A 27869-nucleotide genomic window follows, 5' to 3' on the forward strand; every position below is an offset into this window, starting at 1 on the left:
TCCTCTCCGTACCACATAGCACACTGTTTCCCACCCCAGTCCATGCAGTGCAAAACAGGATCAGGTTCAGATATCCAGAGGAGAACTCTTTGTATAACCAGGTCAGGACTTATTATTCACACAGGATTCTGAAAATCAAAGTCAAGCCCTGAATTTTAAATTTATCTGAATTTCTTTGTGGATTACCTCATCAACCAAGAATCGAATTTTATCTATAAAGCTCTGAGTCTCACGCATCATTTCATCCAGTGGCATCTTCTTTTTCTGCTGCTGAAGAATTCCCTTGGCATCACTGAACATCGCTTCCTGCAGTCAGGAAAGACAATATGTACTTTTTATGCATTATGAAGTAGTTTGAACTGGCCACATAAGGAGAAACCAGTCATCAATTCAAGTTGAAAAGAGAAGATGGAGACATGTGGCTCAAGGTAACAATTGTCCTCTTAGTCACAATAGAAAGTGATTAACTCTTTGAAGCTGAATAACATAAAATGTGAATGTCCCCCATTTTCTCTATGTTTGTATGTATACTGCATATATGGAAGTCCCAAGAGACATGTGATTACCTCCTAGAATTATTTGGCTTCAGTCCTGACAGGAGTCACAACCAAATTCTGTGCTACAAACAGTAAATAAAGCTAATTCAGACAACCTCCACTCAGTTTAGTTTCTTCTCACTAGTTCCCTGGTGGACATGACTAGGTCCAGGAATATCCAATGCCAGACTTTACTAGTCTTGAAGTTCAGCCCCACAACAGTAATTAAATGTCTAACAACAGTGTTAATTTGGTGTTTTTCCACTGAACTCAGCACCATCCCATTTTAAGATGCATGGAAAATTAAAATCAGCTCATAATTATAATGTCTTATTTGTATCAAAACTCAACATGTTCTGAATTATTTTAGGGTATCTTATCTTTATTAAGCACAGCAGCGTTTATTAAAAAAATGCTCCTGGATACTATATTCATATTAATTGCAAAGCATTCCAGCATGGTGAAATCAAATAGAAAGTAAAATGTGTACTACCAGCATGCTTTCAGTTAACATCATAGCATCAATACTTAAAGGAAAAAACACACATACCAGCTCTTGCTTGAACAGCATGAGTCTCTTTTTGTCCAAAGCAGTGTAGCTCAACCCCTTGGGCTTCTTTTCAGCAATGGTAATGAAGGCCCTAAGACACAAGAATAAATGTATTATTATTTTAATGTGAGCTGATAAAATACATTGGGATGAAATATTCTCTGGTGCAGTACATGAACCAGACAACAGAGATGCTGATATTCTCTAAAATAAATATTGAGCACCTATAAGATTCAAAGAATAGAGTCCAAAAACTCTGCACCACATTTCACAGAAACAGGGTTAATATCTAGAAACTGGGGTTTATGTTTGTTTTGAGCCCAATCATGTCATCTGACACAGAGCCTACTGGGCGATTTATCCCAGCATGTGAAATCCTTTGTTTCTATCTTAACTTTGTCCTTCGTTACAGTATGTCTATCACACACTTTATTAAATCCTACTTATCCCATATATGTTCTTTTCTTAGAGTCCAGAAAGCCAAAACAATATGACAATGATAGGCAGTAGTCTACTGTCAATACTAAGTATTGAAAATAACAATAAAATATTTTCTCTGTATAAATAGAAACTGCAATTTGGGAAGGCCTTTGCTTTTGCAGCAGAATAAATAAAATATAGATCTCAGTAAGCTTACTGTACCTTTTTTTAATTATCATTGGTTTCCTTGTCTAGCCTCAAATTTGTAGCCAACATTTAAAGTTAGTTTTCTGTATGCCTTTAGTAAACATAGTCACCTGCTTTGATTGATAAAATCATTTAGGGTTGTCCTCATTTTCTCCTCAGATGCAACCTCTGAAACCTTGATCAAGTCCTTTACTTGCTCTAATGATTCTTCCTACAAAAAACACACGAAAAAGCCGTTATGTAAAGGAGGGGACTTTGTTATTCTGCCAGTGTTATAACATCATTATTCACCGTATGACTAGCAAGAATGAGGGGGGTGACTTTGTAACCTGACAGACCAGGACCTTTGATATATCACTATACTTGAAGTGCGCAGAGAGAAGACTCCACAGCATAATTTATTTTGACCTTTCCCCAGTCTCCCCAACTACTAGTCCAAGCTACTGCTGCTTGGAGCAGCTTTGTTTTCTCACCTCTTTGGTGAAGATCAGTCAGTGGGAAACAATTTCTGCTAGGTAGGAGGAAAAACTGTAGTTCTCCTTGGTTCTGTTTCCAGCCCTGCTGCTTAAATTTAGAAAGTTGCTGGAGTTAATTTCTTAAACTTTAGTGGGCACATGAATCCATATGCAAGGTCTACTGCAACACCTACTGTTATCATTGAGAAATGGCGTCTGTTCTTACAAACTAAAACAAATGCAGGAATTCCAGCCAGGCCTGCAGGTGTTCAGGTACGCTGACAAACATATCTCTCCAGATATTTATATTCAGATGTTTATTTTTCAAATACCTAGGTTCAAAATGTTGACCTATAAGCCACTATCCTCTCACAATACAGCCTTGCATGAGTATGACTTCAGTGTTGCTCATGAAGTACATAAGAATAAATGAGGGATGAATCAGACTTTAACCTGAGTGCCCTAAACTAGAAGTCACTTTAAAAAAGAATACTACTACTTTCTTGACACTGTTGATAGTCAATTTTAAACAACAGTAGAAAAAACCATCGTTATGGCAAAACACTATGACTAGAGCATCACAGTGTCTGTGCATGAGACAATATGCCTTTTTGTCTCTGTCTATGTTTTAAGAAAATTAAAATCAATATGTGTCCTTTAAAGAGTCTCAACATAAACACAGGTTAAACCATGTGGTCTGGGCAAGTAGACATCAGAGGAAGAGCCATTGGAGACAAAATCATTCTATATCTCGTATTTTCATTGTTTGACTGTTCTTACAAAGAACAAAATATTTCTGAGAAAAGAAGACAGCCCTGCAGCAAAAAAAAAAAAAAAAAAAAAAATTGTGGACAGGAATACTTGACTAGCTCTAACAGATGAAAGCAATTTGGAAAAAAAAAGAGAGAAGGGTCTGGTATTAGATATTCTTTCACAAAATTAACAGCAAGGAATGCAGTTGGGGGACATTTTTAAAGCCTGTTTTGGGGAATGTGACCTCTCGCTGCCATACTCTGCTGAATACATGAGCCTGGGAGGATGGCTGCCACTTACCAGGTGATCTGCCATTTTCTCAAGAGTATTGGAAGAGTACAAACGAAAGGTCTGATCACCCCAGTAGCTCTTGACACAGACACAGGGCTTCCTTTCGTCGTATGGCAGGTACTGGTAGTTCCTGTGAAAATGAAGTACAGAGCAGATCATAGAGGAGTCCAGGGGGAGGTGTGGGAAAGAAAAACTGTTTGGTGCTCTCTTACAGCACAGAGACCAAAGACACGACAGCATGTGTTCACATGTGCTGACCAGCAAACACTGGGAAGAACAGACACAAACATCACCTAGGCTACCCATGATATCCCTGAAGACAAAAAGCTTGAAGTCAATGGATCTAATTTCAGCGTTTTCCAGGGCGGGAGAAAAGCCAGGCAAAGAGGCATGCAGAGAAGCTCTGAAATACTGTTAATGGTGGGAAGCAACAAGGGAAAAAGGAGCAAAGATTAAAATCTGATCACCTCTTCAAGACCAATGTTTCTGCACACTGCGCAGCGGGAGAGGCATGGCAGTCTCATCACCACATTACTTTCACAAGATGCTTCTTTTCAGAAAGAAAAGACTTTTGAGTCTTTTCACAGTATCTACTAAGAAAATTATACAGCCATGAAATAACTCACATGGAAGACTGAACTTTCATGTCTATTATTCCCTCTATGAGAATTTAGGGGAACCACTTTTTCAGTGTTAGCTAATCCTTGCTATACATTTTGACATAAATGTGGAAAATTCCTGGCAATTTCATGGTGTCTGCTTTAGAAGTCTTATTGCTCTGCCTGCTCCTTTAATTAGTTATTGGTTTTAATCTCCAATCTTGTTATTGTTTTCTATTGCTCATTTACGATTCTAAAATGCAGAGTTCATCTAAACTACTGGATATCCCATTAAGTACTGATTATTACCAAAAATATCCGGTGATGAGACCAGTAAGAAGCCAATATGACATGACTGTCATAAAATCATTGGTATCTGTGGCTGGCCAAACTGTTTTGGATAGGGAGGGGAAAAAAAGACACAGCATTTTACATAAATTTGAGGAAAAGAGATATTTAATGAGAGAAAACTTTGTTAATATTGGAGTGAGCCAAGAAGCAAATAGCAAATTTGAAGAATGATTCATTCTTTTACTACAGTTCTTTAAATCTAAATTCTTGTTAAGGGAAAAACTAAAAATCTCAGAGTCTCTTAGGAAGGATAATAACCCAGCATGTACCCAAATCTGCAGTCCTGTTAATGAGGAGAGGAAACTATCTTTCTGTCAAACATTGGGTTTTTTCTCCCTTCTCTTTATTCATTTGCTGCAGAAACAAAATTTTCTACCATGATATTTTCATTCTTGTTTTCTTCCACTAGCTCTTGTTTAATCTGACTGAACCATTGATTGCCACAAAGAATGAAAGTACTTTTTAAACTTTAGGGAAGGTCCAGAAACCAAACAGATCCAGGTCAATATTTCCCACCTGGTCCTTATATCTGTAAACTGCTTGGCAGTGCGTGGCCTTCTAAAGAAAAAGATAACGTCTAATCTTGGCACTCAGCAATGTCAGGGATTGTTTGACCTACCAAAGCAACAAAGAAAATATTCCTTTTTATTAGCATCTTTGAAATGAATCAAACCTTTACAGTTTTGTTTATAAACAAAGCCATTTAGAAGAAGTGTTCTGCATGTTTTCATCCATTGCTCCATTTTCTTCAAGGACTACTTCCTCCTACTTCTGTTTCTACTTGCTATTTAAGTCTACATAATTATTAGCTCTGGAAAGTGTTCTGGGAAGCTGATTGTGTCTTGACCAGTTTTTAGTATTTTTGACGTGGTGTTCTGCTTCTGCAGCTGGTCACTGGGTGGATGTTACTTTTAATCAGGGTATGGGACCCTAAACCAGGGATAGCACTGAAGGAGTTGCACTTTCCTCCAGCTTTCCGATGTATAGCTGGTATAACACAACCCTTTTAGAAATACCAGGAGTTCAAGAGCCCATAAGGCCAAGATCAGAAGATAACTGTAAAACAGCTCAGAGCCCATTCACTTCAGTGGAGCCTAGAAAATTTGCAGTTGTGAAAGATGTAATTGAGGATTTGAAAGCCTCGATTCTGCACAAGCTGTTTCATGCTGCCAGGGTTCATTAATGAGTCCTGCAGGATTAAGAAATAGGAACCAGTGTACTGCGTTATAAGGTTTTGAAACACAGATCCTCACCTGTTCCCACCTGTGATTAGTGGCTTCTCAGGGGGTGTGGTGGAAATCAGATGTACTCCAAGGTCACGAGAAATTTCATCCTCTCCCTCATGCAGCAGGCTTTCTTCTGCTTCTCCATCACGTGTCTTCTTTTTCCTTCCAGCTGCTGCTGACACTCCATCAGTAATATTTCCAAAGTTACCTAGAGACACAGGGTTACAAGCAAACAGACAACTAGCTTGGAGGTAGTAAACCTAAATAAGGTTTAAAAAAAAAGAGAAAGACCAGTCAAACAAGTCAAAAATCTTTGTCCCCTCCTGTTCGTTAGCTGTTCTGGACATACCACAGTTTATAAAGGTCCTGTCAGGGTATGTTGGTCCCAATGACTTTTCAGACTCCAGGACAGTGCTTCCTTACCTGCCCTATGTGATATATACCTAGTATAATACACCCATGACTAAGTGATGTGATCCTCTGGTTGCTGGCCTCCAGGACCTTCTGGTTTTGCTTAAGAAATTCAGAAGCTAAACTAATACTGCTGTTGATGTTTCTAGACCCAGGAGCCCCGATATGTGCTTAATTTACGTAGCAAATATGTGTCTTCTTTACAACATATGGATGATCATTTCAAAGTCTGATCTCAGAAGTGCTAAAGCTCATTTTCAGACAAGCAAATTTTGCATAATAGGGTAGCAGAGTTAGTAATAACAATGCTCTGAGGCCTCAGCTTCAAGCCTAATGGCAGACAACTCTGCTAATGTTACAGCCATCGTCTCTCATAAGATTTTGCTTTAAAGGGCAATGGTCAGCACTGACAAAGAGGTGCATCCTTCAGACTAGTAATTACAGATTTTGTTAGAGACAGGCAGAAAACATTCCCTTCAGGAGAAGCATGTGCTGGATCACCCCATACAACATCCTGATCTGGACTATTGGTTCAGACTTTCATGTAAACAATGCCCATTTGCCAAATTTGTATCCAAATTTCAACTGCACCAGTAGCTGGCAGGTGTTCAAGTCCAGAGTTCAGAGCCAGATTCATCTTAAGTACTAATTCTGAGAAGAATCAGTACAATTTCTTGCGCAATTATACAAATGACTTTCATGTCATTCTCAGCTCTGCTTCCTGCTAAGTTTCAGCAGGAATCAATATCACTAATTGATTGTTCTGTTTCTCACAGACATCTCTCCCTGCACACATAGCCTAACAGTTGAGCACATTCAGATGTGAAGTGCCAGGGTTCTTCTATGTACTTGGACTCTAGTGGGGCTAGTACAGAGACAAGCAAAACCCTGCAAGAGAAATGAGACCAGTTCAAGTTTCTCTTTTAAGGGAAATGTCTTCTGCTTTGAAAATATCCACTTAATGTTCATGAAAGTGTCTTCATTTTCTCTTTAGTCTGCTCCCAGGGACAATTAATCTCCACCATGAGGAGGTCCCTTACACAGTACAGTCCTGCTTCGCTCAGAAAGAGGACAGGATTTACCAGGAGGATCTTAGAAGACAAGCTGGTGCATGCATTTTGAAACCCAGCTGCACATTACCCCCATCCCTCACTCACAGACCCATGTGTATCTCGAAGGTGTTGGCCAAGACACCAAGACAGTCCACATGGATCCTCCCTGCCAGGGACTAATTGCAATGGGCACCACAGAATGAACACTGCACTGAAGTAAATTGTTTGAGTTTGGTCTCCCAAGAGATTAGGAGGATAAATACTGGGTGGGTTGCTGTATATATATCGTGGGTAACAGGATTTGTGTCAATACAGGGTATCTGGTAGTAAAGACAGCTAGGCGTCAGCATGTCCAGTTTGAATGCTATCCAGAGAAACTATGATCAGAGTTTAATTCAAATGTAAGCCCTACAAGCCCTACTCTGAAGCTGACTCCTGAGCCATGAGACACAGCTGTCAATAATATGACATTCCCTTGCTCCTGAGCCTCCCTCTCTGCTTTGGAGAAGAGCTTAACACACTTACCAATGGAAACCTCAAAGGTTATTGGCTTGTCCCCAACCTTTCTATCAATCATTGTGGCTTCAAAAAATGTCCCAAAGAGGAGGAATTCCTCAAATTTCTCTTCATAGATCTATTGGAGAAGAAGGAGGCAGGAAAATGACATTTATTTTACCTTCTACTCTTTTTTACAGCACAGAATAGTCTTTATAAGTCTCTAGCAGCTGTGTTAGTGTCGTAGATCTATCACTCTGAAGTGGTCAAGGAGGCACAGTTTGTAGGAAGACATAATACCTCTTCTCGATATGATTGGAAAAAAGAGCTAAGCCTGTGCGACTTCGGTCTTGCCATTATTGCCCAGTTATATCATAACTGATTACATAAAAGTCATTACCACTCACTTCATACTCTGCCTCACCAGCTGTCATTATTAAATGGTTTCGGCATCTTCACATACTCTTATACTATCATTCAAACTGTACATGTATGGCAGTTCAAGGGCAGTTTAAGGGCACTCTTTCAGTACGACAGCAACAAAATATTGCCATCCCAATATAAGTCATTTATCAGTGAACGTGGCAGTAGCTTTCCTTTGTCTTGCCATGGTAAATGCTGCCATCATAATGTATCCAGGGACCGGAGTGCTCTCACAGCTCTGCTTTCCCCAGGATGACTTTAACCAACTGCCCATGTGTCTGTGCTGTCAAAACTTTGACCTTGCTCAAAGTCAAGAGTTTGACGCTCAGCTCCCAGTGACACCAGTAAGACACAAAGATTTCTGGTATCCACATTTTAGATGGCAGCCCCATGCAAAAGCCTACTGAAACCAAGCAGTCCTTCTTTTTTTTCTGTCCTGCTGTGTTTTAAACCACCAGCCCAAAGGTGGGGCCTCAGTGGGGGGAGTGCAGTCCTATGCTCTTTGCCTTCCCTGACATCACAGCACAGAAACCAGTAACCCAGTAACCTTGTTTTCAGCTTTTGACAGAATTTGGCAGCACAGGAACCAAAGAGTCTCAGCACAGCAGCACACCCTGAAAAGCGTAACGACCTTTTAAGGCTCTGCTAGGCTCTATTTAAATCTGTTGGAGACCTAGCATCTGCTTGTCCCTGGCACACAGTCTCACATAAGGCAGGCCAGCTAATGCCTCTAGCACTCTGGGGTCACTAACAAAAGAAGCTATTAGCCCCAAACCAAGACTAAGCTCAAAGGAGATAATTTTTATGGTTTGAGTTCTCCCCAAGTTTACGCCCTGACTGCCACAATCTCTCCAATGCAAACCCTACTCATTTCACAGTACGGACACCAGTGTACGGAAGCCCACTAGGCAAGGTCAGTACTACCTTCTTTTGCAACAGAGAGAAGCAATGAATAAAACATCAGTTGTATATGAATATTTGTTTCCCTGAATTTGCAAAGCAGAAACAGCTTTTGACACAGCCCATGATCTCTTCATTTTGGAAAAACCTCTGCTATACACAGTAAAAGGGCATAGGTCTTCAGTGGAAGGATTAGCAGCATCACATATCAAAGCTAACACTACAAACAGATTGCAGCTCCAGAGTGTCTTCAGCTTCCCTGTGCCTTGATTATTTTCAGCATGAACCCAGAGCATAGGCTGCCCAATAAAGCTGAGGTTCAGAGACTGCAATGCACACATCCATCTCCCATTATAAGGAAAGCAAATTGCAAATGTTTAATGTCTTCTTGCTGCCAGAATAGTTCAATAAAGTTGTGCTGTGGGGTTGGGTAATTTGCCTCTGTTTTCTCAGAGGCTCTATGAGACATTTTTCGCCTTATTTGTGATGTCCCCAGTTCCTGCTTTTCCTTTCAGAGAGTTGTAATACAATTACTGTGTCTATTGTAGCATGAAATATTGCTGAATGTCAAACCCAAAAGAATATCAAACTTTACTGTATTTGGTTGCTGCCTTTTACTTATTCGATGTTTGAAACTGAGGCACAGTAGCCAGAAATAAGTCCTTATTACACCTTATTGGAGTTACAGCAGGGTTTGTTCCTCTACCTGGAGTATTTATCTAGCACCTAAGACCATAGTGTTTGAGCTGCTCACAATAATGGATTTGTTCCACATAAGGAAAATCAACATGGAAATAAATTTCTTCTCATGTCACCTCTATTACAATCTTCAGAGAAGAACTGAGAGACAGAGGCAATTTACAACGGTGTGAGTATATAAAGCAAGACCAGGGCACAGATTCACACAACTGGTTTGCAACTACCCATGCCATTTCTCTGCTAACACAGTCCTTGACCTGCTCCAGCTAGTACTTATGCCAGAAATGCCAGGACACAGTCCAAGGAAGAGCACTTGTCAAGGCCAGGCCTCAAGACCAAGAAACAATTTCTTCTATTTACTTGTAGAGATGGAGTCAAAAGACCAAGAATTAGATCTAATAAAGGACACAAGTGCCTTAAGCACTGAGGTGGGAGTCCCACTACAAAAGCCAAAATTTTGATCAATGACATAGTTAAGTGAGAAGAAAACTGGTTATATTTTTCTTCCTATGTATTGGGTAAGAAAAACCAGACCTTGCATATGCACCCATGTGCTGTGCTCCCAGTCAGTGATGTGATGGAACAGAGAATCAAAGCTCAAGTGTTGGCTCAGCACCTGAGCCCACATGCCCTGCTACAACTGCACAACCTTCTCAAAGCATCATAGCACAGATCTTCCCATGATGTAACCCAGGACAACAGGTGGAGTTAGGAAAGCAACATCAGTTAACACCAGTTGAGACTGAGGGTATGATCTGCAGCCCCTCTCCTAAAGTGATTAGCAATCTAAAACTGCATTGACAATGCAGAGTTAAAGGAGGAGAGTAAAACAGGCTAGGCTGCGTATCTCTGGATTTGCACAAACTCTGTGTCAGTGATTCCCTACTGACTTCAAATGACAACTACTGATTTTCTCAAATAAATTCAAGAAAACAGACTTTATAATTACCAGCTGCCCACATTGGCTTTCTGTCATTTAGCAAATATTACAAATATTCTGTCATTTAGCAGCAACACATGGATGTAGCTAGTGCAGAAGGGATAATAGGACAGGAGACTAAGTTTTATGGAAGCCAACTCCTATTTGAGATTTTTTTATGAATTACAATTACGTGTTAATGTTCCATTTGTGCTACATTATTACCAGAAGGTCTCAAGACTATGGAGGCATGGAGAATCTGTAGGGAGCACATAAAAGGAGTATTACATGGCCTGAACCCAAATACACACATCAGTGCCGTCCTTGGAAGTTTAGGGACATGTGTTGATCAATCTCTTAAATCATACCAACCTCTGAAGGCACATCAAATGGCTCAACTTCCACTTCAGTTGAGTTCATCTTATCTGAAGGAGAAGCTGACTTTCGATCCTCTCCTGCTTTCTCAGTTTTGTCTTTTCCTTTGGATCCTCTGAGGTCTTTATCTTTAGATGGCAATTTGAGATCCTTGATAATACTTGAAAACTTTGACTCACGGGCTCCTCCTGAAAGTATCTCCACTGCAATCTCGATGAATAGACGTCCTCTGAAGGATACTCCTTCTCCAAAACCTTCATTAAGCTCCTGGTGGTCATCCATGAGGCTGTGGTTCCTGGGTGAGCCATAGAGATTGATCCAGGCAGGCCCAAAGGTGGGCAAAAACCCTAGAGATAAGGCACCTTTTATGGCATTTCCATCAGATGTTAGCATGCTCTCCTCACTGCTCCAAGCAATCTTGCCTCTTGCACGTCAAAAGCCAAACCTGGACCCATTTCTATGCAGGTGGGGACTACCTCATATGGAACATATATTGCCCTGCTTTGCAGGGCCATTCTTAGGCACCAAGGAGCCTCTGCCAACGCCCAACCAGAGACTCTGCCAGTGTGAAGCTCTTTCTCAGAAGGTGTTGATAGCACATGTGCTGAGCCGTGAGGCCTATTACACCTGTTGAAAAAAAGAGCTTACTCTTCACAAAAAGCCTATGTGACTACTCAGTTTATATGATTTCTCTTTTATTTTCTGACTGAAGGCTCAGATACACATTTAAATCACCAAGTTTAAAGATTTACTGTGCCTTTGCTGAGCTGTGATAACTGACCATGTTCCACATGTTGACGAGTGAAAAGATTCCAGATAGTGAGCTTTACCTCACACATGTGAGGATGAACACACTAGTCCATGGCTCCTCCTTGAGCTGTGATTGCACCCAGCTGAAACACTTCACTCTTACTGGATAGATCAAAACCACGAGCCTGCTCTGCCCATGACTTGCACTTTGTGCTTTCATTGCCCAACAGAAACTTGCACGAACTATGAACTTGCATCAGTCACCCCTAATGGACTAGAGCAGACCATTGCCACAGTCATAAAGAAGGTACCAAATTATGTAGCAGCGCTGTAACAAGAAAGGCAGTGGCAGACCACAATGCACCAAGCACGATACAATATAACTTCAAATTAAGTGAGAGAAGGTCTCTCAGAACCAACAAAAACTATGGATGTTCACTTGAGCTCTGGGCATTCCTAAAATGGGATTAGACAGTGCGTAGATGCGAAGCAAGTAGATTTTACCTTAAGGGCATATTCTGGAACAGACATTTTCCCCCTTACCTTTGTCACCATCTTGTTCATTTGATATTTTCTTCAAATCAATGAAATGGGTGGCTAAGGCCACATCGTTCATGCTGCCTTCATCCCAGACCTGGATTTTGACTCTCCGGCAGAGTGGAGGGAACATTTCCTTGAAGATAATCTGTTCATGCCATACCGGATCTGCGCAGTTCTTTTGCACCGTTGTCCGACCCTGAAATGAAAGTCCAGCAAGTTTAACCCCAGAGGGGTCAGACTCTGGAGAATGGCGATGAGTATAGCACGAATTGCACTTAGCAACATCTCTCCAGTCATTTTTAAAGCACAGATATCCTATCTTGAAAGCACTTTGGCTTCTCTATTAGCTTGTTTATTTTACCCTCCATATTTAATAAAAGACCATATTACAGTTAAAGAATTCTCATCTGCAGACAGCAGAGCCTGCAATAAGATCTAATTCTTCAGGGCCCTTATGTACAAAATATATCTGTGAAGCCAGACTGGCATTTTTGCTACAAACTGCACATATTCAAATGGCTTTTGAAATACCTGTGTGGCGGTAATGCAGCGCAGTTTGTCTCATAGAAGATGAAATTTATTAAAGCCACCAGACTGCATGTACCAACAGAATTACCTTAAATAAGGCAATTTATCTAGTATAAAATATGATTACTGTGGCTCACATTCTGTGCATATGCTTGTGTGCTAGGGATGTAGAGACTAGACCTGTTCCTCCTAACCTGAAGGAGGCAGCAGGACCGTATCTTAGTCCGTGCAGTCGCAGGCTGAGGTAGGCCTTCTACTTTCATCTTCGGTGGGGAGAACTGAGTCAGAAAACCCACCAATGATACCTCTAAACCCATATTTTATACACCAGCATGCAAGCTCACATCAGTGACCCATTCTTATGTCTTCTTCAGCCCTGTATTACACCTGAAGTAGCTGCATGCACTTGACGGTTTTAACCCATACTAGTTTGAGATGTAATACTTTGCAATTTGAATTCACCATAAAACATGAAATCTGCACCAAGGCCCTCATTCTCATGCCTGAAACATCTGTATTGGACTAAATGGTGTTCTCCCTAAGGCTTCCTTGCACACAGAAATCATTGCTGGCTTAAAATACTTTCCATTTTTATTCTTTGCTTATTTACACAAACAATCAAGACAAGCTCCCTGACAAAGGCCCCTGGACCTCCTCTGGACTCCTCTTCCACCAAAGTCAGAACGCCACTCTCAGCAGCTCTCTGTAGCACCATGTTTGGTGTTGAAGGAGCTCTAGAAGCAATGAAGTCAGGCAACACTGAGATGGAGTCTACCCAAATGCTTCCACTTCTGCTACCCACAGAAAAGCTGCAGGGGTCCTGAATTACAGCAGAGTAATTCGGAAGTCAATACACAGCCCTAAAATCCAGATTGAACCATCTTTATTGATTTCAGCCCTGCTTCCTTTTTTTTCACTCTAGAGAGACCAGAACGTAGCACTTACCTAATACCACACTGGGCAATTCACTGTCTTCTAACTTGATGTTTTAGTAACAGATCTACAGAATTCTCTTTCCCCTCCTGCTGCCTATCTCTAACCTACTGCTGTAAGGCTGCTATTAGACCTTCTGGCATTAAGTGTGTCCATCCCTTTGTTCCTGCAAAATTTAAGAACTGAAAATTTTCTTTCTGATGACAGAAATACATGTTTTGCTTAATGTATGTAACTATGTTAAAGGACGTCAGCATAATCACCCGCCTGTAGCACAGCTAATAGGAAAGAAGGCCTACATTTGTGATGAAGAGGATCCCAATTACCATTTGACCTGCAAACATGACCACCACATAGGGATCCACAAGGTCCTTACTGTCGCCTATGAATGCTTTGGTGACATTGGCCATGATGCTAGTGTTCATCTTCGGAAGTCCTTCTGCTTTGTAAATTCTCACATAAAATCTGGCCCATGGTCTTTCAGATGGAAAGCCTTTGGGGATCAAGAGGTTCCTGAAAGAAAAAAGGAAGCCATTTTCTTAAAATTGAAAACTCGGACAACAAAGTGATATTTCTTCTAACAAAATTGTCATCTCAAGTTAGTTTGCATCCTGAGAAGACACAAAAAGGCATATGAATTTGCTTCTGCATCTAAATCAAAACATTTTCTGGTTACCATGAGAAAACCATACAGCATTACTCAGCAAATTTGTCTATGTGACATAGAAGCAGGTCCAGTTAGACCACATTGCTCAGGACCTTGTCCAGTAAACTCTGAATATCTCCAAAGATGGAGGTTCCCCAGTCTCTTTGGGCCCCTGTTACATTTGACCATCTTCATGGTAAAAAAATTTCTTGTATCTGTTCTGAAATCCTCTTGTTCTAACCTGAGTCCAAAGCCTCTCATCCTTCTACCATATTACTCTGAAAAGAGTCTGGCTCTGCCTACTTTATGCAGGGTCCCCATTAATCTGCTCTTCTTAGGGCTCGAGAAACCAACATGCTCCAGACCTCCATCATCTTGGTGACTCTCCATGGACTTGGTCAGGTATGTCAGTACTGACCAGAAACATTGCTCCTGTAAAATTTATATAATGCCGGCAGCGTACTTCACCACCTTGAACTTGTGTGTTTTACAGGAAGAATGCTAATGCACTTGAGTTTATCTAAGCATATGGAAAATATCCAGGCACACACATCTGATAGAGGAGAAGGAATAGCTTTTCCTCATATTTTTTCTTCTTCTCTGCTTTTCAGAAATATTTAGCTGTTTTCAGATCAATGAACCTTCCGTCAGAGATGACCTGGCACTTAGCCACAGGACATGGTCAACTCTATCAGCTGCAGAGAAGTGACCCTAACATGCCCTATAATTTAGTTGAGAGGATTGTAAAATCTCTCTTTGAGCACATCAGAACAGCCAGGTGTACAATGCTATCCTGCTATTAACCCTAAGCTAGCAAGCAAAGGGCTGAAAGGAAGGCAGAGGTCTCTTGAGGTACTTAGGAAAGCATAAAGCGGTAAAAAAGAAACTGTTGCAGTACTTTTCAATCTGCTCCTCAGTATCAGCTGTTTTCTGCGTAGCTTGTATTGCATCACCTTTCCCAGTCACACTGATGTCACACTTCAAGTATCCCTTGGCTCCCGTCCTAATGTCAGCAGGGTCTGTGAGAAGTGCCCACTTGTTACAAAACTGATGACCTGTAAGGTGGATAAACTTAAAACATCCAGGAGCAGGAAATACAGGACACAATTCAGAGACGATCGCAGTCTGAGTACGGATGGACACTGCTCACTTCAGTCAGGCCATTTCCCTCCACTGGAAAGGCAGGAGCCCTGAAGAGAGGGTGGCCTGAATGACTCTACGCTTTTGCCATAACTGACATCTATAGCAAGTGGCCTAATACGTTCATTCCCGAAGAGTGAGACCAAGTCCTTTAGTAATTATGGAGGAGAGAAAGATATATGATTTTGGATGGTTGTGAAAAACAGGCCAAAAAGGGGTAGGTGTTCTTATCTTAGCTTCAAATTTCAGAAAGCACTGGACAGCTCTGAAGATGGCAGGTTAAGTGGACCCATGGTCAACCCTTTGTCATCTCCTCCTTCTCCCATTATGGTCTGCTCCTCCTCTTATCTTGTGCACTCCTTACAGTTCCTTCCACACTCCACCCCGCTCTCCCTCCCTCCACTCCTTCTACCCCAACACATGCAGCAGAGCTTTGAATGCTCTGTAATGAATGAGTGGAGTTGGTTTTTGTAGAGCATTCGGCTGCCCATTCTGACCCCCTAAAGAAAAGCCGTCCTTGGTAAGTTCTTCCCACCAGTGAGCAGATTGTCAAGGTGTTTCCAGTGTTGAACTTTCTTCCAAAAATTCATCTGGTGCTCTAGTATCCAAATAGGAAAACAACCTTTCCAAAAACCTTGTTAAGTTTATCCCTTGGCATAAACCACAAGCATCTAAACAAAAAAAGCCTCTCTCCCCTCTCCTTCCCCGCCTCACATCTCATTTAACAGACAAAAAGGGCAGAAAATTCACCACTTACCTGGCTGACCATACACCGTCCCCAGATCTACTTTAAACGAGCCTATCAGCACACTCCCAATCAGTTTATTGTGCATAACCTGTTAGAAAAAGGCCACTTGAAGAATATCACTTCCCAGTCAGTATAAGAAAGAGCAATCCAAAGACCACATTTGGTTCAGAGGTAATAAGTAGCAACATCCAGCACCACCCAAAATTGGGTGTACATAGCCACGGCAGATACAGCAAGCATTTGAAATCTGTTCTTTACCCAATATTGTGCCAATTTAGAAACCAATATAGTTGCATCCAGGTGGAATTACACAGATTCATCCCAGGTCCCAGGATTACACAGAACAGGAATCACATGAATGCATCTTCAGAGAAGATGCAGTTATATTACTTATCCTGTAGTTTTAAATAAATCATAATGAATATAAATTCATGGGGCGTAACTGGTTTCACACAAGGCTGCAGAAATCGTATCACTTTCTGTGCAACAGCTGAACTGCCATAAGAACTGAGTACACCCAGAGGAGAAAGAATTAAACTGTTCCTTTGCAACATTTCAACGTGCACATAAACCAAGAGACTCACTTCTGATTTATCCCCCACAACACTAATGAAATCAGAGAAGTGATACAGATGTAAATGTGAATCTGCCTCCTTATCCTTCCGGCCAAATAATGAATTTAAGCTAATTTAGTTTAAATTTAATTTATAATTTTGCTTTGTCATGATTCCTGGATCTATGTACTTCTGTGTCTGGTTTTAAAATACATGCATGTGCTTTACTTTACAGACAAGGCAGAGTCTAGTAACGTCTTCTAAGAGAAGACTGGCTCTAGAACTGTTTTTCACAAAAAATGTATTTCTCATGGTTTCAGAATAGCATAAAAGGTTGAAACCTATTCCTTGGTTGTGGAAAAGCTTCTGAAAGGCTGAATTATCTGGAACACCTTGGCCAAACTGCAAAGAGAATCTAATTCCCAGGGATTTAAGCCCGCAGAAGATAATCTAAGTATTGGAGGTAGACAATCAAGCCTCTGAGAGCATTTTAGGAATCTGGAAGACTTCATACCCTGGCTTTAGACCTACATATCCTAGATAGAGATGCAAGACTTCTGTGATTTTGCATAGGATTTGTCATGTGACTTCATTCTGTGCATTTTTTTTCAAGACCAGGAGATATACATTCCAAAGTAAAGATTATTGATGCCTTCATCAAGCTCTACCAGAAAATTCGGAAGGTTTCTAGTTGCAACATAATGTCGTTCCCTGTTAAAGGGCTGGGGCCACTGGTCCCCTATGATTTAGGGAACCCACTCAGTTGTCCTTGATAATTCCTCACTTCAACATGGAAGTAGTTTCTAAGGCTGAAAAATCAAGAGTTGACAAGAGAGTAGTTTTCTTTCACTCTACTATTAAAACTTAAAAATTAAGCAACCTTCATGTGGGAGAGGAGCCATTGTGAAGCTAATGCTTCATGCACTGGTGCTGCTTTTCTCAATCCCTGATGCTGCCAGGTCCCATCATAGGGCTCCTAGGTAGAGTAGGGTTGATGGTTGGACTCGATGATCTCAAAGGTCTTTTCCAGCCTGAATGATTCTAGGGCACACAGGGATGGGGAAGAAGCCATGAAAACCAGTGGGTTTTATCCTGAAGCCAGGCAAAAATCACAGCTTTGGAGGAATTACATGGAAATAGGAGCTTGTGCAAATCAACTGATCCAACACAGGATGGATTGAAGTGGGAAGAAGGCTGTAGCCTTTCTATAGCCAAAAAATAAAGGAGTTTCTTTAAGACCCAGAAATAGGAGGAGAATATGTGGTGAGTCAAAGGTGGTGGTGTCTCATTGATCCTTGCATTTTCTCTCCAGGGCATGACAGCATGTTCAGAGAGCATTAAATGTTAATGTGTAAACTTCACTTCTCTGTCCTCAAGATTTACTGTGTGAAATGTCGTGTCCTTGGGTAAATGCCCCCTGTTCCCACAGAAATGATGGGGGGTTCCACTCCCTGTAGTAGACATGTTGCTTTTAACTGCTGAGAAAAGAACTCACTGCTTCTATTAAATGTTCTGCATCTTTCCTGGTATGTTTTTTTCAAGTGTATTTTTCCTAATGTAACAAAACAGGTGAGCATGAAACTTACAGCAAACACCTCTTGTCTTCTCTGAGAGGGAGCATTACATCTACATTGTATCTAATTAAAGGTTTGGGTCTTTTCAGACTTGATTGATGATCCAACTATAGATAACAGAAGGATTTTTTTCAGGTTTTCTTAATGAGGACAAGTGTTAAACTGGGGAGTATTTCAGTATTGCAGACACAGGTTTAGCATGAAAGGGGCATCTTGGTTTTACTATGGCATCATTACAAGGTTGCTGGAATGCACTGGAAGATACTAATGATGAAAAAAACTATTGCCTAGCAGGTGCTGAGAAACTGAAAATCTTATTTTCCTCTAAAATGCAGGGTTTGAATACAGCTAGGCTAACTGCTGAACTGAGGGACAAGAGCACTAATCTTTTTTGTTTTCCTGGAGCTTCCATAAGCAGATGAGCTTGTTTTCACAGATTAAGCAAATTCAGTGCATGAATGATTGCTGGTAATGGAGGCTGTCAATCTTTGTTTCTCCTTAAGTGAGATTCATGCTAAGCAAGTGCTGTGAAATTTTCCATTCCCCAGGGTTTCCTTCACTCCCAGCGCACGTTTCCTCTATTTGTTTCTATTCCCCTGATATATTTCATTCTCCAAAACTAAGTTGCAAGGTAATGAATCTCTGTTTTCAGTAGCATAGATGAGCACTGTGCTGTGTCAGCTAGTTGGTTTTTTTTTAAAAAAAATATCATTTTTATCTAGAAGATCTTTAATTTCTTAATGTTGCACCTTCACCAGCTATAAATCAAACAAGATTGCTGAGCCTGATGAAACTATGCAGATTTACAGCAGGTAATGGTGACACATTTCCTCACACACCCAACACAATCAGAAAGCTGGCACTGTCCCCTCCACTACTGGATGCATAGAATCCTATTCAAAAGAGTGGGAGATTGGAAAGTCTGGCCATATCCTGGAAAAAAATAACTATACATCCCCAAGCAGCAGTAGCTTACAAGAGCTGATGCCTTGGTACTGCGCTGATACTAACCATGTCAGAAACATACACAGGGGCCATACACTGTGATATAAGTCATAACAGTGAGATGATATCTGCTCCCATGCAAAAGATGGGCCATTGTCAGTCTGTAGTAAACTCTGTCCTCAGGGATAAGGCAAGGTCAGATCTGCAGATACATTATGTAGGTATGAATTTCATACATTTGTGCTGTGCATGTGATATAGTGGATTTGAACTGCAGCTTAAGATTCAGACTGTCAATTTACTACCAGCATTGAAAACCTTGTTGTCTAACTGGCCACGTGTAAATGAACACTTTCTATTTCTGTAGCTGGGAAAAATCACTTTGCTAGCAGCTCAGTGAAGCAGGCACAGTGAACCTCTAAGAGGTTTTGCACAGATGTTCCTATACCTCCTGGCCACTGCCTGTCTCTGTCAAGCACAACTAGCACAGACCATTTCCTGGTGTACTTTTTTGACATGGACAAAGCACTTCAGGGAGAAAAACCTTTCCTGAGGCAACAACTCACTGCTTATTTCTCTGGCCAAGTGGTGGGACATTTGCCAGTAGAAATGCAAAAAAACAGCTCATGAAGGGCACAGCTTGTGATATTTCTAAGTAAAACAAATACAGAGTCTCATGAGATCTTCCTTAATTCTTTAATTCCTTAGCAGCTTTGCTACATGTAGTGATGAACGTCAGGAGCCTCAGGTAAGGTAATTAGCATGGCTCCACAGATCTGGCCTTCGAAACTGCAAATCACTATCTAGTGCCCCAAGTCCAAGAGCATGTGAGTCTTCTATGGGGGCTGTTCTGAGATGTGATGTAGCTTTGCTGGGGCTTTACTTGCAGCGAGCAGTGGGAGCAGCACTGAACGCTCAGAGCCCACTCCCATGTTAATAGCAACCAGCCACTGACACTCCCGGAGAGCCTGCCAGCCGCTGCTGAGGATAAGGTACCTGGATAGTTTAGTTAGAAACAGTTGTATCTGAGGAACTGAGATAAGCCAGAAGTTTCAACTCAGTCGTTTGAAAGAAGTGGCAGCTTGAAAATTAGAGGGATGAAGACAATGCTCACAAGAGTTAAGTAACCTGAATGTTCTCATTCTACATTGCAGATTGCCAAGCCAGCAATGAGTGTTCCTGAAAGTGCACACTTCATCTTCCTTTAGGGTTATGTTCCTTCAAATCATTGCCAGCTGTCTTTCCTCCTTTCCTCTCCCTTATGCTTTCTCTTTCCTATGCTTCATGTTGACTTTACAGTACACTTCGTACCTAAAATTATTTCTATTTTTAATTACATTAAGAAGAATCATTTAGAAATGAAGTGACACAAACAACAATGACCTTTACTTACTGTGCTAAGCTTTCCGAGGTACTTACAGAGATGTTGATTATTTTGTCGAACAGGAACACCTGCGGTCCAATGAAATCAAACAAAAAGTACTGTGGGGAAAAGGGATGGCAGGTCAGAATTGTCCTTGTGCTGGTAGCCAGTGTTCTCAGCAGCATGGTTTAACTTTTTTGGGTTACTACACAGAGACCTGGTGAGACACTGGGGGTGCTGGGTAGGTGGAGGTGCACACAGCAAAACCCTTTCCTTTCTTCCTCGCTCATGTATGCTGTGGCCTAGACCTGTTTTCTATTCTCCTCCTTGCATGGCTGCACAGATCTGCCCTTTGCAAACACCCATGGCCCTCACTCCACATCAGAGGCTGTTGTCAAAAGGGACAGGAAGCACAAGAAAACCCAACGGACCAGTTGTTTTGGGGAATTGTTTTGGTCTTGTTTGTCACTAGCTTGGATAGACACATGTCAAAGAAATGCTGAAGCAGTGAAACAGTAGAAAAGGGAGGTTGAGGGGGCAATTTAGACAAAGCTTCCAAATGGAGCATTTGAAAAATTGCAGCAGCAGTGCTACTAGGGCAGGATGCAGCAGAGGGAGTGGGGAACAGGATGGATAGAGATAGAGAAGAGAAAGAGCAACTAGAGCTAAACCCAAGGGAGTTATTGCTGGTGCTTGGCCAAGCTAGAAACACAAACAGCTCCTGGACAGACCTCCCTGCTTAGGCATGCAGGTGCTACAAACTTAGTTCAACCCCTCTTGAGCTACCAAGTGGTGGAGGCCACCCAGAGTCATTGAAGAAAGTGCCTTCTTCAAGAGAAAGCACCTACCTCATTGTAGAAAGGGGCATTTGTGCCTTCCTTTACTGTTGTTTGTTTCTTCTCATCACCTATCTCGATGATCACCACAGGGTCAATGTTCTCACCCACCAGCTGCCTGGCCTCGATGATGGTGATGGCAATCTGTGGAGCACAAGGACACCACACACACTCCTGGGCTCAGGTCCAGCCTGCCTCAGGATTTCACAGGTGCATAAGGGCCATCACACCCTGCTCACCTGGTAGTTCTGGGATTTCATCTCCTCTTCATGAATTCTGGTCACCAGCTTTGCCCTGTTTAAATGATGAAACAGGTCATTAGGCATCTCTAGGCAAGAGCTGGTGCTTGGACTCATGTCAGAAAGGCTGCTCATCACTAAGCAAGCATTGTTCACAGAAGGTAGCTTTGTTGTGAACTGTTAGGCTTGTTTCATCAGCAGAGACCATCTCTGTCTTTCTCATATACTTAGTAATAGGGAAATGTTTTGCATCCACAGAGACCAGGGCAGCTACCCGCCATGCATGGGAATTATTTCATTTGTTGATCCCATCAAACCTGGCTCCTTTCCTCCGCTGTATGAAAAAAAAAACTACACAAGCTCTTGGCTACAGAGATTGCTGTCCCCTTTGGCTCACTTTCATTAGCAGAGTTCATTAGCTCAGTTGAGGTACTCTCAGCATCCCTTTCTATCCCTCCTTGCACTGGATAGCATCTGGTGACAATCCGTCTTGAGCTGATAATAGCTTGCTGACAAGTACATCCCACCCTGTCATGTAGGAGAGCAGGAGTGAAGCGATCACTGCTGCCAGTGAACAGATTTTCTGTCAGCAGATGTGTTGTCCTAGGGCAATGCTATTCCCAAGAAGGATGGAAAAGGTGTTTTGGGGAGACGTTAGGTAAGGTATGCCAAGGAGCACCTTCTACTCTTTGGGCTTAAGGATCCAAAAACATTGGACAGTGCATTGCTGTTCATTAGGTCTTCCTTTCCCTCTTCTTCTTTTCCGAGACTGTCATGGTGAAGATTTGCACTTTCATCATGATCACCTGATGGAGAAAACAATCAAGAAAGTAAAACCAACCTCTGATTTCTACTGGTAAAAAGCTAACTTGGAGCAGAGCAGTGAATTCATCAGCATGAGATGAATATTTTATTTATTTGGGTACCGCAATTAGAGATACAGTAGTGGTTTGTACTGAGCAGCATTGATTACAGCAGCAGCTCCTCTCCTGTGCAAAATCATATACCATGTAAATTGGGGCTGTAGCCACTCTCTTCATTCCATGTGCACCTACAACAGGCACGTGTGCACTAGTTGCATCTGACTGCCCCATCTCTCATTTGCTAGAAAGACAGTGGGACAGATTACTGCTGGGTTTTGCATGTATTACTTTGCAGCAGTGAGTCTGCCATCCATGGTTTGTCATAACAGTATGACACACTTCAGTCCCTTCCAAGTGGCCAAAGCAAAGCCTAGACTAGAAATAATTTCTCACCTTTCCTCTTTGCAGAGATGATGAACTGGAAGATCAAGGACAGAAAAAGAGAGTTGAAGAGCATGATTCGTGGGATCTTGTATAGAGGTTATACTCAGATGAGACAAATAGCTTCCAGAAGTGCTTACTTTTCTTCCTGATCATAAAGGGAATGTCAGCAACTAACTCAGATGTACACATCTACATTTGGCCAGAAAAGTCCTTCCCACACTGCTCTGCTTTGTCCTGCTGGTCTGAAAGAAGTCTTACCAGCATCTCTTCCCCTTGTCAGGCACGTCTGTGTTCAACACCTTACTTGGGAAGGGAGTCAAATGTTTAACATTTGTGTGCCTATAGTTTGTTCCAATAATTACATTTATAAGCAAGAAATGTTCAATGACTCTGGACACGAGTTATTTCTGGTCTAGAAGCTGTCAAGTGGTACCTGCAACAGTAAAGATGACTTGCCCAGCAATACTCAGTGTCTTAGGTGACCTTATGGATGACCTTGCATCAAATGAAAGGAAACACATCCAAGTGCATTTTCTACAAGTACTCTACAGCACTGTGCTCCCACTACAAATCTAGATAAAGGGTTGTAATAGTGCTTCCTTGTCCCTTTGCAAAGCTATGGTCACTTGAGGGGTGTCTAGAAACTGGTGATGGTAGCAAAGGACCATCCATTGTACAGTAAATCTCACTTGGATAGCTCTCATCAGGTCTGAATGTTCCTTTTTCAGCTGGCTTCCACAAACCCCTACTCAAACCACCAGACAAGTACAGACAGACACAACTTTTGCTTGTGGTACAAGGCAGCCAGACATGAGCCAGCTCCATGAAGGTTCTTCCACCAGCAATCTTGTATAACTTATGTGTTCCCTGACTGCCCCTCTGGCACTTCTCCAATCTCCCCAGAACACAAGGAAGGTGAACTTGTCTCTGTATCCACGTAGGCATAGCCTGACTTTCAGCCCTTGAGGCAAAAACATCTGTCCATAGTTTTGTATCTGTAGTGCCAAGTTCCCATGACTACCCTCCATATCCTGTTTACTCTAGAGCATGCTGTTTGATTAGGGGCTTGCAGTAGTCTGTATTGTTTGCTCTGAGACTAAAACAGATAAAACTTCCCCCCCAGCTGGAGGACAGGCGTGTCTCAGCATGACGCCCTGCCTGAACTACTTTTTGTGAGTTCCATTTTGGTTTTATTGAGATGTAAACTCTTTGCAATGCTTCTTTCACTTTACAGCTCCATTTTCCTGACATTCTAATATCTGTATCGCTATCCTTTTTTCCTGTCAATAACCATATGTATGTTGTGCATAACTGACCAGCAGGAATTATTCCCCTGTATGGATCCAGTGACAGAAAATTCAAATTGTTCAGTGAGTGACAACATCCCCTTACTGCACACTCCCCCGATAGATCTCTTAAGCCCAAATAGCAATCAAGACAAGAAAGAACTGGTGACTGCTGTATCTTTGCTAGTTCAGAGTCTTCAGCAACAAAGCCACTATATGAAATAGATGAAGATGCAGCATAAGGATCCCGACCTGTCCAATAATTCAAACACAATCATTTGAAATAAACAGACATCAGAATGCTCACATGGAAGACTGAAGTAAACTAAGTATAAGGTATGTTGTAGAGCACGGTGTATTTCATGCAGTGTAAAATAAACAAACTCGAACATATCTGTATTTATAAGAAGTTTAATGGCCTTTAGTTTTCTCTGCTCCAAAAGCCCAAACCCCTTGCTCTAAGGACCAGAGGAGAATCTTTTTAAAAGTAGTGCCCTTTAGCTAAATAATGCTTATGGCACAAAATACATGTTTCTGCCCAATAGCGACTCAAGACACACATGGATGGTTTATAGACGATCTTTTGAGGTCCCTTCCAACCCCTAACATTCTGTGATTCTATGATTACAACACTGTAATTCAAGGGTTGCACTAATGACATAGTAATCCATGTTTTAAAAATTCCATGAAATTTGAGGCATAAGACTGCAAAATAAAGCTACAGAAGGCGAAGAGTTTGTTGTGAATAAACTACAGGTTTTGGTGAATGGAAGGGCTGTGGTGACAGGAGAAAAATGATGGTGGTAGGATGTGCAGGGGAATGTATCCTTAGCTTGGAAACCAATGGTTGGTTAAGTGAAAGAAGAGAGACTACATGTCTTGTGGATGCATCCACATCTGTTAAAAGCAAAAAAAAAGAGAGGAGAGGAGAGGAGAGGAGAGGAGAGGAGAGGAGAGGAGAGGAGAGGAGAGGAGAGGAGAGGAGAGGAGAGGAGAGGAGAGGAGAGGAGAGGAGAGGAGAGGAGAGGAGAGGAGAGGAGAGGAGAGGAGAGGAGAGGAGAGGAGAGGAGAGGAGAGGAGAGGAGAGGAGAGGAGAGGAGAGGAGAGGAGAGGAGAGGAGAGGAGAGGAGAGGGGAGAACGGGAGAACGGGAGAACGGGAGAACGGGAGAGAGAAGGGGAGAAGGGAGAGGAGTCATATATTTAAGAGGAGAATAGCTACTAAGTAAAGCTCCCAGCTTTATCAAGACAGCCCATCCAGCCATCAGAGCCTATTCAGGTTGTGCTCTTATGGTTCTAGAAGCAGCAGATCTTCTGGAGGAGTTACACACCTATAATGAATTATCTATCCCTAGAGTAGAAAATAAACTTTCAAAATTATGTCATCTCTCTATGGCAAGAGTCAGGCTGATATTATTGTTTTACTCTACCAGATACACCAGTCTGAACTCACAGAACCTGAAGGGGGACTTAACAAAACAGTGAATGCAAAAAGAATTAGCTCTCTGTTTACTTGTGAGTGATAAGCAGTTTACTGCCCATTTAATCAATACTGAGCCCTAAGACACAATTCAAACGAGTTCACATGATATTAGATATACTATAATCCCCGACCTGCTCTTCCCAGTTGCAATATTGATTTATGAGGCCTTACCCAGTGCATCTTTGTTTGCAATAGTCAACCCTTTCTCGCCTTTTTTCTTCTTCTTCAACTTCATGCCAGCAAACAGACGCTTTCTGAAAAAGTAAGTAAAAGTGATGAGTGCAATATCTTCAAGCACTTTCCTGTGCTGGAGTCTAGTTTAACTCAAGAAGCTGTTAAGAGGGAGTTTTTATTTCCAGATGAGATCATTGTATTCCGATTTTCCTTTTACTGAAAACAAACAAGGGGAAGTTCTGACTTTATGCTTCATCTAATTTTGTTTATTTTTAAAATTTGGTCAAGTACAGGCAAATATACTAAAATAAGAGCCAAAACTTCTTTTCAAACCAAGACAGCAAGAAGCAAAGAAAGGAAATCCAATAAAAGTTTCCAATCTACTGACTTCCCACACACATAATTCTTATGCCTGTGACAAGACCAGAGAGAAAAACTTCTCACAAATTACAGGTTCCAGATTAACAGCAGATTTCCAGTGAATTAAGAGAAACAGACATGTGTTTCTATAAACTTCCTTGACGAGGACATCCACTGCATCAGTGGCACATACACCATGACAGCTTTTGCCATTTTAGTTAGTTCTCACTCCCTTCCAGCAGCAAAGCCATCAAAACAACTGGACAAGGGTTTCTCCTCAAGATGTGTTACAGAGATGCTTCAGCCCAGCACCAACCCCAACTACCACTGCGTGGAGCTTTTCTGCCTCCCACTTCTTCCTTTACTGGATTAGGGAAATGATCCAACCAACCAACACAGTTAAGCTTGGTGAGGTCATTTTTCAGATCATACCTGGCTAAAATGGCTCCACAGCCTCATTAAGGCTTCCTTACTCATTGTGTTCAACTCAGTTTTAGCCGCAACTCTTTGCTGGGAGCCTACCATAGTCATCCAGGAACAAGGTGTGTTTGTGGGATGAGACCCAGGCAGGGAAGCATGGCCCTGGTTTGGTTGCCATCACACATAAAACATGTCAAGACATTCAGCAAGTACCCACGGTGTAGTCCTGCTTCTTGGGAAACTGATGGCAAAACACCCTGTGGGTCCGAGGCGGGAGGCAGTACAGCTGCTGAGCTAAGACAAAGCACTTCTCCCAGCAACAGCGCAGGCCCAGGTTGGCTGTTTAGAAGTCTGTCCTGGTTGTCCTTTTCCTATTTTACTCTTCCATTTGTCTTTCAGCTCTTCAGTGAGTAGAGAGAGTAGAGAGAAAGAGCAGTTGTGTTTTGTAGAGTTGGTTTTAAAGAGGTAGGCAAAAGGTAATATCTCTACAAATATCATACAGTATTTTCCCCTCAACAAAGGGTCTCCTTATTCCTCCTGTAGCCACCAGTTCCTCCTTCACAGTTGCCAGCCAGCCTCATCCCACCAAACTCTCTATTTGCCCCATGTTGGGGTCCAGAAGCACTGGTCCTGCAATAGGACACTGACGCTCTTCTGACTTTTTGCAAGCACAGAACAAAGTATGACAACAAGACTAATAACTTTAACAGTCTCCAATTCACACCTGACCTACTGCTCCAAATTCTGCTCTGCCATACGCTAGAGCCGAGGCTGGAGCTGATACACTGCAGAGGAGGAAAGCTGTGGGAAGAAGATGGGGTTTCTCCCCGCTGCCCCTAAGCAGGGCTCAGCACAGCATCCATTCTTAACAACGTGGAAGAGAAACAACATTTTCTGCATTAAAGGTGTGCCCAGAGAGCCATTTTTAACCCAAGATTTTGGAGAAGGGGTGGGAAAGAGCTGGCTGTCCTGCAATTGCCTTCCTGAGAGATTAAAGTGGGAAGTTTAGCACCGTTATCCTTACGCTTTGGGAAAGGACTGGCTGTTTTTTGTTTATCTTCATGGTTTTCTTATCTTTTCTTCCTTTTAGAAAGTGTGTTTTTAAGACACATGATTCACCATTTGAGAGGGGGTTGGGGAGCGGAAATCAAATCTCTGAGCACTGGAGCATGCAGTTTAATTTTTCTAGGTTTCTGAAGTCTTGAACCAGTGTTTAACAATGACCTTTAGAGCCTGCACATGTCTTTTCTTACTGCCAATCAAGATCTGGTAAAAGAGTCACAATAATGCAGGAGCACATCAAAGTTCTTCCTTAACGATAAACTGGACAGTGCTTGGAATAGGAGTGGGCAATAATGGGCACTTGACACTGAATGCCTGAACTAAAACTAAAAAAGAAAAAATGAAAAAACAAATCAGCGAAACCAAATTGATCTTAAATAAA

General features: G+C 41.8%; 1 protein-coding gene across 1 annotated transcript in view; it reads right to left on the reverse strand.

Moving 5' to 3' along the window:
• The window catches only part of FER1L6 (fer-1 like family member 6), a 65492-nt gene extending 39774 nt beyond the window's left edge, over positions 1-25718 (reverse strand). Inside the window, exons 1-16 of the mRNA XM_086466046.1 lie at positions 25643-25718; positions 22137-22263; positions 21458-21512; positions 21231-21362; positions 20439-20501; positions 15957-16035; positions 14958-15114; positions 13740-13926; positions 11956-12148; positions 10660-11009; positions 7377-7485; positions 5416-5596; positions 3222-3342; positions 1824-1924; positions 1087-1177; positions 187-306 (exon numbers count right to left, since the gene is read on the reverse strand). Coding sequence (XP_086322172.1) covers positions 187-306; positions 1087-1177; positions 1824-1924; positions 3222-3342; positions 5416-5596; positions 7377-7485; positions 10660-11009; positions 11956-12148; positions 13740-13926; positions 14958-15114; positions 15957-16035; positions 20439-20501; positions 21231-21362; positions 21458-21512; positions 22137-22263; positions 25643-25706 — 2130 coding nt within the window. The 5' untranslated portion in view covers positions 25707-25718. The remainder of the gene's footprint in view (positions 1-186; positions 307-1086; positions 1178-1823; positions 1925-3221; positions 3343-5415; positions 5597-7376; positions 7486-10659; positions 11010-11955; positions 12149-13739; positions 13927-14957; positions 15115-15956; positions 16036-20438; positions 20502-21230; positions 21363-21457; positions 21513-22136; positions 22264-25642) is intronic.
• Between the last annotated feature and the right edge of the window lie 2151 nt (positions 25719-27869).

The sequence above is a fragment of the Leptosomus discolor genome, chromosome 5 (assembly GCF_034619465.1).
Source record: "Leptosomus discolor isolate bLepDis1 chromosome 5, bLepDis1.hap2, whole genome shotgun sequence".
In the NCBI taxonomy this organism is placed as follows: Eukaryota; Metazoa; Chordata; class Aves; order Leptosomiformes; family Leptosomidae; genus Leptosomus; species Leptosomus discolor.